This window comes from Neltuma alba, unplaced genomic scaffold, assembly GCF_004799145.2.
Source record: "Neltuma alba isolate B1F8T4 unplaced genomic scaffold, ASM479914v2 tig00011735_pilon, whole genome shotgun sequence".
Classification (NCBI taxonomy): Eukaryota; Viridiplantae; Streptophyta; class Magnoliopsida; order Fabales; family Fabaceae; genus Neltuma; species Neltuma alba.
The window spans coordinates 187,771-199,964 of record NW_021636363.1 but is presented as its reverse complement, the minus strand read 5'-3'; the positions used below and the strand labels follow the sequence as shown (position 1 = coordinate 199,964).

General features: G+C 33.4%; 1 protein-coding gene across 1 annotated transcript; it reads left to right on the top strand.

Annotated features, from left to right (window-relative positions):
- Positions 1-8,777: 8,777 nt before the first annotated feature.
- Positions 8,778-10,668, top strand: LOC114717420 (transcription factor MYB14-like). Its single transcript, XM_028902546.1, has 3 exons — positions 8,778-8,952; positions 9,061-9,190; positions 9,984-10,668. Exons 1-3 carry the CDS (start codon positions 8,820-8,822, stop codon positions 10,540-10,542), a joined length of 822 nt encoding a protein of 273 aa, XP_028758379.1. The 5' UTR covers positions 8,778-8,819; the 3' UTR covers positions 10,543-10,668.
- Positions 10,669-12,194: the final 1,526 nt, after the last annotated feature.

Sequence of the window (12,194 nt, the reverse complement as noted above, 5' to 3'; positions counted from 1 at the left end):
TTCCTCCGTCATTGTTGTTCGTTGGTTAATCCTCATCCTCAAGCAAGTGAGCAAGCTTCACTTCTTCCCTCTATCGCGACTTCCAATCTCCCCTTGCCCAAAGCTGTACGTCTTAGATAATGGCGAAGCTAATGGAAGAACGTAGCAACTCACTCTCACTCTCTCCCCAAAAGGTCCTTTTTTTCCGTCTCTAGATTCTTCTCCCTACCCTTGTCCTTATCTGTGAAGATTTATTTTATGTTTTCTAAACTTTTCTTCTTGTGATTAGTCCAGCATAATCCACGTGTAGTGTACTGCTCATCCTAGTGTGCGCGTATAACTTATGAGAATGTCTGAATGTGAGTGAAGGCCCAAAATCAACGCTTGCCAGAAAAAATCAAATGGGAGCAGAATGAAAAAACTCAAAATCATTATCAAGTTAAACTATTTAAATTTATTTTTATGCTATTTAAAAATTTGATATTTTAATTTTATATATTTATTATATATACATAATATTATTTTTAATTTAATTTTTATATTACCGGTCCAACCAGATGGTCTTACCGATCCGACCGTTTGAACCATGACTCGCTGACTTTTCCGGTTTGATGTCCGGTCTGGCTTTTAAAACATTGATTGTAATAGCATTGATAAAATAATTGAATATAAATAATATTAAACTTGATATTTTATTTGATAAGTAATATTCCTCCGGTCCTAATTATAAGACCCAATTGACTTATTTGAGGAGATTAAGGAAGTAAGTTAAGTTGGTTATTTATAATAAATAAGTGTTGCCATTCCTAAAATATCCTTGCTAATTAAGTATATTGGCTAAAACTATCATTATTAGAAGGATTATCTTGGAAAAAATGCATAAATATAAGAGACAAAATGGATTGGGTCTTATAATTAGGACCAAATAAAAAGTCAAATTGGGTCTTATAATAAAGACCGGAGGAGTACTTGATTTTCCGGCAGGATTCGTTTTCATTTTACGCTGTTAGTGACAGTAAATACAGTACTAAATTTAATAAAAATTCAAAGTAATGCGTCATAATTAAATATGATTTTTCTAAAAGTTATTTTTGTTTTTCCCTATTTATATTTACATTGTACAATGATGCAATCATTCCGATCCTTTTCTTCGCGGATTTAAAATTTTTACATATTCAATTTCACAACCAGCTCATGTACTTTTTTTTTTTTTGACCGGAACCAGCTCATGTACATTACACCTTAGACTTTTTTCATCTGCCTGACATGTGACAGCCCAACAGCACAATACTGATATTGAAGGAGTTTAAATTATGCTGAAACTCCTCAAAAGTAGCTTAAACTACTCTTTTTTTTTTTTACTTAATTCGTATCAGTGCTAGGCACTGTATTTGGGAAAAAATAATAATAATCTAAGAACAGAAATTGTATATATGAACGATCGCTGTTTACAATGAGCGTAGCATTATTAGATTTTTAACATTTAATTGATATCGATTGATGATATATTTATTATCACATTAATGTCTTAAAAATCAACCATGCTATACGCACTTTATAGTTTATACATATTTCTCTTTATTATTTTAGTTATCACACTTTTTTCCAATTTTCAATAAGGAACCTTACTTGAACATAGTAATTTTTAAAATTTATAAGATTATATTCTTAATTGTAAATGTGAGATTGTCATTTCCCCGCTTTACATAATTTCCCGTTTGTTTTAATGAGAAAAAAGAATACATAATCCTCCTATGTACTCATCCGGTCCTTAATATAATACCCATTTAACTAATTTGATTAGATTAAGGAAGTTAGGTAATTTAGTTAATTGTAAGAAAAGTGACACATTTTTCCTAAAACACCATAACCATCTTTCTTAATACCCCCTCTCCTTCTTCTACTTGATTATAGTTGAGGGAGTATCCATAGGGGTAATTTAGAGAAAATTGATAAATATGAGAAAGGGGTCCTATATTTAGGACCAAAACCAACATAAGAATTGGGTCCTATATTAAGGACCGGAGGAGTAATATACATATGGACATATAGAGTAATATGGGTAGAGCTAATTTGTTTTTAGTGAACAAGCTAATATTTTTGACAATGAATTTATGATTTTATTCTTGATCTGAAAATGAACATATAAAAAAATTATTTTTTAAATATACTACCTTCGATCCTTAATATAAGATTTTATTTGACTTTTATTTTTGTCCTAAATATAAGATCCCAATCTATTTTGTCTCTCATATTTATACATTCTTTTCCAAGGTAGTCCTTCTAACAATGGTAGTTCTAGCCAATATACTTGATTAGCAAGGATATTTTACGAAAAACAATACTAATTTATTACAAATAATTAATTTAACTTATTTCTTTAATCTTCTCAAATTAGTTAACTAGCTTTTATAATTAGAACCGGAGGTAGTATTGTTTAGCCAAAAATTTGGAGTAAAGTCAACCTAAATTTAAGTGATGAAATTACTTTTTTTTTTTGGGGAAAAAAACAAATAAATGAAAAGCGGAACAGAAAAAGACGGAACTAAAAGCCGCAGGCCAATTGAGAATCGTGGCTTGATGGTCCATTGCCGGGTGCGCGTCGACCTCTTAAGGCAGCTGTATAACACCCCCCCCCCAAAAAAAAAAAATCCTTAAAGCATGTTGGAGTTACTCATCAATTATGTTTCAAGTTGATGGAGTGGGCTCCACCAATTGGTGGGGATAGGTAGATGGGCCCTACACTGAGATGTTTCAAGTCGTTTCGTAATCAAGCGAAACAAGTTGTTTATCATGCCCAATCATTTCTAATTAACCAAGAAAGACTGGTCATTCTTGCAGGATTAGTGGCAAGTGTATGGACTTAATCACCCTGCCAATAATGACAGAGTCACAAGTTAAATAGGACTTAGTAATTAAGACAAAATCCACCAGGCGAAAAACCAAAACTAAGATTGAGTATATACTGACTCTCGTATTCATTTGGACAAATTAAAATCACTGAATTGTCAAACAAGCAAGCTAAGCACGCACGCACACAAGGATGACGCATCTTTCTTGTGGATGACCAAATCCAACTACAAATTCATTCGCGGTTTGAAAGATCTGGATAAGCCATATATAATGCATGCATAAATTTTTACGCTGATTTATAATATAAATAAACATCAATTAATAGGTTAGAAAAAAAGATAGATCAGATGTACAGTTAACGAAGCATTAATCTTAAGCCACACGCTTAATTAAGTTAGATATATGCAACTTGGGAGGCCAGGTAATAATGAGCACTAAGAAATATTCTACGTAAAATAGGCGACAGATTGGACCACAACGTTAAAACATGGTCAAGATTTGGCCAATGCATGGGTCGCGTCTTTTACTGGGTTGCCGTCACAATCATAATTAGGCACGAATGCGTTTAACTTTGGCAAACATATGTTTTTAATTATCTGTTAAAGCAGTATTAATATACGTAGAATAATCAACGTGGATGGACAAATGGAGAAAGTTTGCAACACCAACTTTGTCATTATATTGGCTTAGAAGTCAAGTAAAAACGCTCTCTCATCTATAAATATAAAGTAGCTAGCTAGGGTCAAAAAAACGAAATATCATGACCGACCCAGTAGTGTTACAGTTGGTGGTGGTGGGGTTAATAATTGAAAAGGCTCATTTCATGTACACACACACACATGTATTTATATTTATAAAATCATTTGAGTCATATTCGTGGGACATGGAGGATACTGATTAAGTCAACTATGTTTGAAAGTGTCGTCTCGTTCATAGGCGCCTTAAAGTTAAATAATTTGTGACATACATCATCAGTGACAACATCCATGCATATGTACACAATGCCTTTTTGCCTTTTGTGATTCGTCTTTTGCGTTGTTCATCTTTGTTTCTGGTCTTCTTAAAGAAAGATATGAACAACTAACTCCAGTTTATTATTGGACAACTGCTCTTAAATACTTGCACAAGTAGCTGTAAATACTAACGCCCAGCAAGCCAAGAGACTGGAGAGTTAGAATAAAAAAGAAGGAAATAATTAAGGAGGAAAGAATATCACGGGGAAGGCAAATATTTATAATATACATACAACAACTTCAATTATGGACTCATTCACCTTAATTGCTATGTATATAAACTCACTTTGTCTTTTTTTGGTTTGACGGGTGCAAAAAATGCTAAAAATAATTAATGCTTACAGGCTCAAAATTTTTATTAATGCGATTATCTATCTATTATTCAGTACTAATTCAAGAATTGCTGCGTTCAATTATTGGGATAGATTCCTTGACATAATGTGTTTGTTAAATATTAATAAATTTCGAACAATTAATCTTTGCTTAAGGGGATATATTGAGTATTGATCAACTTTATCTGTTGTATCTTAATAAATTGGACACAATCAAGGCTTATACAAAACAAATAAATTAAAGGTTGTTCCTTTTGAAACGCACTACGACAAATTCGAAGAATATGATAGATGGGATTAATTATTCAGTCAACTAAAATATGAGAGTAGTTTCGGATGAAGTCAGGTTTTATATTTTGCAATTCATCACCGTTGTCCGCTGGTTTTTTTAATAAATTTTTTTAAAGAATTGTTGCATTTCTTTGTTGACCAGGAATTATTGCTGCATGTGAAACATTTACAGCTTCAAATTGCACGGTTATAATAGGTAAGAGTAGTTCAGTCAAAAAGGGGGGGAAAAATAAAAATATACAAGAGTGGTTTTGGTAAGAACCGTAATAAAAAAAGCTAGTAAATATGTAACGCATGTTAAATTGAATAAAGTAATTGATAGACTAATGGCATAAATTAATAAATTAATTAAAGAGGAAAGGAGAGAATCATTGTGGAATACGTAACGCCAATCAAATAGGATACCAATGAAAGTAACATATACATATTATACCATAGAGGAGCTCCAAATTAAGAAAGGATGTGTATGTAGGGAGACAAAATAATAATGTATTATACAATATGGAAGATGAAACCAATTTTAGTACTCATCACCTTAATGAGCACCCTAAATTCATCAAATCTATCCAACCCGTTATATTTAATTTGAGCAGCTCATATTTAAAATCTTTAATTAATTATTTTTAAATAGAAAAAAATATTTTTTAAAAGAATAATAGTTAAGAGATTATTTCTATTTTATATTTTATATATAGTAAAATAATTATTTTGAATAAATAAAAATAAAAAAATCAAATCTGGACTATCTAAATAAGATATAGAGGATTCAGATCTAAAAAATTTAAGGTGCTCATTAAGATGATGAGCATTGAAACTGGTTCATGTGAAAGGCAGGTTTAATTATTCACCCCCACATTCAATATTTGAATTTGAATGCTACTTCATTTTTCTTTTTGTATTAATAAATAATAAGTTCCGCTTTTCACATATATTTCGGCACTACTACTTCTGGCCTCCTTTTTTTGACCTCTCTTTCTTCAACGTGGACTATTCAAAATCCACTCCCCTTTTTTCTCCTGTACTACGGACGCACGGCTCATATTTAATGACCTTGAATGTTTATCATAATAAAGGTAAAGCAATATTTTCTAATTGCATACACTGTGGTGTTATTTTCCTAGTACTTCAAACATCCTAAACCACGAATAAAATTATAGTATTTGACGCATCAGAAAATTATCAAGATGCACCATAAATAAGATTATGATGTTGAGTGTTACTAGAAAATAACATCAGGAGGATTATTGGATACTACTTCACTTTTATAATACTCCCCTGGTCCTTAATGTAGAACCCAATTCTTGAGTTGGTTTTGGTCTTAAATATAAGACTCATTTCTCATATTTATCAATTTTCTTTAAATTACCCTTATGGATACTTCTTCAACCATAATTAAGTAGAGGAGGGAGATGAGGTATTAAGAAAGATGATTATGGTGTTTTAGGAAAAACGTGTCACATTTCTTATAATTAACTAACTTACCTAACTTTTTTAATCTAATCAAATTAGTTAAATAGGTCTTATATTAAGGACCAGAGGAGTAATATGAAGTTTTAACTTGATCTCTGGCTGCAATTTTTTTCTTCACGCGATAGTTATCTCTGTGTTTAATAAAAAGATAATTAATGCCATCGGTCAATATTCAAGACGCATTGAATTTGGATTATTTAATCACGGTTATGTTTCTGAATTCTGATAACAAAATTAGTAAGGTGTGGTTAATATGCATAATAAGATGATGTGATCTGGTCATGTAGATCATTCAACTGTAAGCAATCAAGTACTTCCTTTAGTCTTTAAAATAAGATTTAGTTTTCAGTTCAATTTAAGTGCAAGCCAGGTTCGTAGAGTCGGGTACCCGCAACGGATTTATACAACTTTAAATTATCATTTTTAATTCACTGAGTAACTAAAACAAATATTTAATTAGTATTATAAAAGTTAACACGAAAAAAATATGGCAATTCTTATATACAATGTTGCGGGACAACTTCTGTTTGTTGGGGGGGCCATCTGCAGGACAGCATTGACTCAGGTAAAATTAGAGTATTCAAATCAAGACTTTAAAAATGCTAAAGAGATTAAAAATATATCTAAACCATTGATTTAAATAAATGAAAACATACAAGCGTGGTTGATAATTAATTAGTTGTCTTTTTTATCATACTTTTTTTTATATAAAAAAGTTAAAAATGTACAACTTTTCATTCGCATTAATAATCTTTTTTGTGATATGAGGCAGATTTTCTACTTTCTTTATCTCAAATTTTAATGGATGGTTGGTCTTTGTGGTATATAAAATGACGATCAGCAATCCCATCGGTGGCTGGCTTGTCTTGTCTTTTAAGTATGTTGGTCATTGTGATTGCTTTAATATGCTGCCATTTTTATATGAGACAGATCATATCTATATATTGATATATTGACAGTCATGTAATGCACGGGCTCATTTTTTTTTTTTTTCATTAATTAGGACCGGAGGTAGTAAAATAGAAGTTTTCTCTCACACGCACGCACATATTGAATTAGCGATAACGCATCATACCATTTGATTAGGACTAGAGGTAGTACATACATAGTTTGGAGCAAGATAATTAATCTACAAACGAGATTTTATAATTAAGACCAGGGACAGCATATTCTACTTCCAATCTAGCCCCAAGTCCCGTGGGGTTTTTTTTTTTTTTACTATGCTCCTCACCATGTGTTCATCGTTGTGATAACATTTGAGCCATTCAATTTAAATTTTTCTATTTACAATATAATTTATTTTTTAAAAAAGTATCAATTATAAGATTATTTTATTTTAAATTTCATGTCTGTTAAAATTAAAAATTATTTTAAATATACAAATATTTAAATTGAATCTGGACAATTTAAAATAAGTTGGTTAGTTCAAATTAAGATGACCACCTTATGCCTTCTATCTTTTTTATGAGTATGGAATGTGTCACTTTTCTTTTTTAATCTCTTTTGACCAACAACTCCTCCATTGAGGTTTAAATTGATTGCAGAGAGCGCGTACATTATTAGACAATAGAAGTGCTAGTTCAGAGAGAAAATGATAAAATCAATAAAAATATTATGTAATCTAGGTAGAAATTGTACATGTGCAAACAACTATGTTAGAAACTCAAATTCAGAGTAAAATAAATGTTGCCTATGTGGTGTTCATGTTCGTCCTCTTCGGTCGGGGTCTTGGTGCGCGATCTTTCGTGAGATTACGTCTCTTATATGCACTTCTGCAGAAATTGAGAAACATGTGCGATCGTGCAACAGTTCCACCGTGAATCTACAGGCCTATTTAATTATATTCCCAAGAAAATTGTGATAATTAGAAAATAAGTCGCAGTTAACTCATTTCTCAGACTTAGTCAATTTTATAAAATCACTGTAAGCTTCATTGGACTGTTTGTTTAATGAAATAATGTCGGGCAAATTTGTACATCGCCATTTGAGAGGGAGACGAACTGGTTTACTGTATACTAGTACAACCTAGCCTAGGAGAGTTGAAATGAATTTCACATAATACAAACGAGTAATACAAACAAAATACTGAAGGTAAAAATTCAAACCCAACTGACATATACTGACTTAATTGAAAGTACTAGCCACAGTACTAAATATAAGATATGGTTTGTAGTACAAATTTACACTACAAACAATATCCTATATTTAAGACCGAGAGCTATATTTATTTATTTTGGCCTGAAAGATTCATAAAAACAACCGCCTTTTTTGAAACATGCAGAATTTACTACGGTGGATGTCATTTTCAAAGGGCAAAGTTGATTGAGTTTAGTTTTCGTATGAGAAGAAGAATTGAAGATGATTTGTATACAGGTGTTCGTTCTCAGTATAGCAATAAATAATAATGACGTTGTATGTAATCAGGATTGAAGACAGTCAGAGTAAGTGATTGCCAATTTGATCTGCCAATACAGTGAGAAAGCAAGAAAATAAAGTGCATGCATCTGAATTGTAGGTATAATATTGAGAGAGCCAATTAAAGTGCCACGTTTTCTTTGACTAAAATAATATAATCAATCAGACAATGTTATAATATAATTAAATAAAGGAGCACTCGGGGTAGACAGAGAGAGACAGAGGCTTCCGAGAAGGAGAGAAACGGTCCAACTGATAATGCAAGTGTGGTATATCCCTCTTTCCCATTCAGAAATGAACTTCCCTTGGACTTTTCTGAGCTCTGAGTGGTTGGCCTATCTATATATACGTACGCGTGTGTGTAAGTGAATATAGAACGACCAGATATATGCCAGAGCGACGACGCTGTAGACAATTTGGACATAGCAAGAAAGAAAGAAAGGAAGAGAAGAACAAAGAGGAGAAAATGGGAAGAGCTCCTTGCTGCCAGAAAGTGGGGTTGAAGAGAGGCCCTTGGACTCCGGAAGAAGATCAGGTCCTGATCAATCATGTCAACAAATATGGCCACAGCAATTGGCGTGCTCTCCCCAAATTAGCTGGTATCTGTTTTTATATGATCCTTCATTCTTATTTCCAACTTCAATGATCCTTTCCGCGTCTTTTGCTTACATATGAATCTTAATTTTCTCTTTTATTATGTACTCCAGGACTTCTGAGGTGTGGAAAAAGTTGCAGACTCCGATGGATAAATTATTTGAAGCCAGACATCAAACGAGGAAACTTCACCCCAGAAGAAGAAGATGCCATTATCAAGCTTCATGAAATGTTGGGAAACAAGTAAGTTCTCTCGTAACTCCTAGCAAGTATAACATTGATGAATAACCGCTTTATTCATCCAATTGAATGAGAGGATGCAAAATCACTTCTTTCTTGGCAGCCTCTGAGTTGGAAGATAAATATTTAACAAGTTTGACGATTCTTTCTCTTACGGGTGATAACAGGTTGGGCCCAACCACAGTACTGTTGTTTATTTCTGTCAAACGAATTATTAAGATTCATAATTATATCAGATGGACATGCTAGGTCTGCAAAAGATTCCTCACTGGGCTGCAACACTTTCACGTGTTTAAATAATAATACTATTTTCTATTCTGAAACAAATCCCCTAAATCCTCGAAAGCAAATTAGTGTCGGCCAGCCTATGAGAAATGAGTGGTTGGTCCATGTCGGGTTAGTGCATAATCATAAACAGTATTTTAACATCAACCAAATTTAATACTCCTCCGGTCCTTAATATAGGACCCAATTTTTGAGTTGGTTTTGGTTCTAAATATAAGACCCATTTCTCATATTTATTAATTTTCTCTAAATTACCCCTATAGATACTCTCTCACCCATAATCAATTAGAAGAGGTAGAGGGGGTATTAAGAAAGATAATTATGGTATTTTGGAAAAAATATGTCACTTTTCTTATAATTAACTAACTTACCTAACTTCTTTAATCTAATCAAATTAGTTAAATGGGTCTTATATTAAGGACCGGAGGAGTAGTATACATATAGTAACTGATGAGTCACATAATTAATTTCCTACCAAATCATACTAATGTGATGTTTAATCATATTGCAGATGGTCAGCAATAGCAGCGAAGTTGCCAGGCCGCACAGACAACGAAATCAAGAATGTTTGGCACACACACTTGAAGAAGAGGCTTCCTCAGAACCAACAGAACCATCGCCAAACAAAACGAAAACCAAAGCAAAAGGAACAACATGCCATGACGGAGAACAGACCACTCTCTCCTTCTCATTCAAGTGATGTGTCCACCCTCACCACAAACAACGATAACAGTATTACGACTAGTAGTCCTGCGACTAACGTCAATAACGACGACGACATGTCCGTAAATATTAATGTTGAGTCTCCGGCGCCGGAGGAGTCCCTGGCATTGGACGATGATTTCTGGTCGGAAGTCCTGTCGGCTGATAACTCTGAGGAGACTACTGATTATATTCCGGCGGAAGGCGGTGGGGTGGAGTACTCACAGTTTCAGTTGCTTTTGTCTCAGCTGGACGATGCACAAGTAGAAGGAGATCATGTCAGTTCATTATGCACGGGGGATGAGATGGATTTTTGGTTTGATGTTTACAATAGAGCCGAGGAATTCACGGAGCTGCCACAGTTATGAAGTTGTGCCCTTTAACTTTAACTTTGTTCATTATTCATTCAAGAAAATTTATCGTTGATTTGTTACATCAGCATTTATATATAATATGTACCGATCGACGTTCAAATGTATATCTTTTGTTCCCCAGACTTGTCTCCAGCTCGATGTTATATTATATTATCTCAAATTCTATTTATAAGACCTTGTTTATACACTATAAATGAGATCTTATAATTAGAATCGGAGGTGGTATTATTATTGCAAAGCAAATTAATTAACCCGAGTTTATGGGTAATGAGCACCTAAACTGATTCCGAGTTTAAATGGCTTGCTATCAACTATGTTTTCAAATTTGATTAATGTACATAAATGGGAGGCATTGATTGCGGCATTAAACATGGGATAGAGTATAAGATTACTTTATAGGTGATGCTATTTTTAAGGCTGTGAAAAGATGGATGATTTCAAAATGAAGGGGTTGGATTAGGTAGCAGGTTGAGATTTTCTTCCTAACTCACACATACTACCTCCGTTCCTAATTATAAGAGCCAGTTGACTAATTTGAGGAGATTAAGAAAGTAAATTAAGTTAGTTATTTGTCCTAAATAAGTGTTGTCTTTCCTAAAATATCCTTACTAATCAAGTATATTGATTAGAACTATAATTGTTAGAAGGACTAATTTGGAAAAAATTGAGTAAATATGAGAGACAAAATGGATTGGGGTCTTATATCTAGGATCAAAATAAAAGTCAAACGGGGTCTTATATTAAGAACCGGAGGTAGTACAATAATTTGAGAGGACAAACTTGATTTCTTTTATGTCTTAGCGAGAGATATTTATCTATCAGAGGGGAAAAGAAAGCCTCACGTCTATTACCTAAGATGGAGTAATTAAACAACCTCAAACATGGTTAATATGACGAGTTTGACGTTATCGACAAAAGAGTATATATGCAGTTGAGAGAGATGCATGTCGGTGGTGACAATGGACAAGACAGGATAGGATACAAATTGGAAATGGACAGTGGATTGGGATGAGGGGGGCGGCCCCTAACTCATTGACCGCCTTTGGATTTTGTGTCGGAGCCGGACACGTTATATTTTGGGAATGTCTTCGAATACGGAAAGCAACACCATTGTTGGGGGATTTAGTCACGCTAGGATCTGGAGCTTTTCAGCACCTTACCTACCCAACAATCACTCGCCACAACTTCATTTACCACAAGTTTTGTACCTATGCAAATTATTTCCTTTTCTTCTTTCTTTTTCATTCTTTTATCCTCTTATCAGGCACTTTGATAGTTCCGTTTCTTTTCTTTTAAAAAAATGACTTTACAATCATATAAGTAATCTAACCAATAAAAAGCTCTTTAAACTGTGAATATATTATGATCTGTTATTGTTTTTTACACTGAATTTTGTCATTGACATGCTACTCATTTGTTCTAAGGCTTATTACTCGTGAATGTACAGTAATTTTTAATTTCCCCCCACGGTCAATCGTGCGAGAGGGCGCTCGTCTGAATTATCAGTCTATCGAAGGCCTGGGTCATTCTTGGGCTTACAAAACCAGCCCCAAATTTAAATAACTATAATGGGCCTCAGCGCCCAAAACCGTCATGTTTGCGTTTTTCTAATGGGCTAGATCTTAACCTCGATGTCAGTTTTCAAG

What these genes read in the sequence shown, in the direction of transcription:
- LOC114717420 (XM_028902546.1), top strand. Translation starts at nt 8,820, where the DNA reads ATGGGAAGAGCTCCTTGCTGCCAGAAAGTGGGGTTGAAGAGAGGCCCT. An exon ending in TGCTCTCCCCAAATTAGCTG is followed by an intron (nt 8,953 to 9,060) that starts GTATCTGTTTTT and finishes TATGTACTCCAG; the next exon opens with GACTTCTGAGGTGTGGAAAA. An exon ending in CATGAAATGTTGGGAAACAA is followed by an intron (nt 9,191 to 9,983) that starts GTAAGTTCTCTC and finishes ATCATATTGCAG; the next exon opens with ATGGTCAGCAATAGCAGCGA.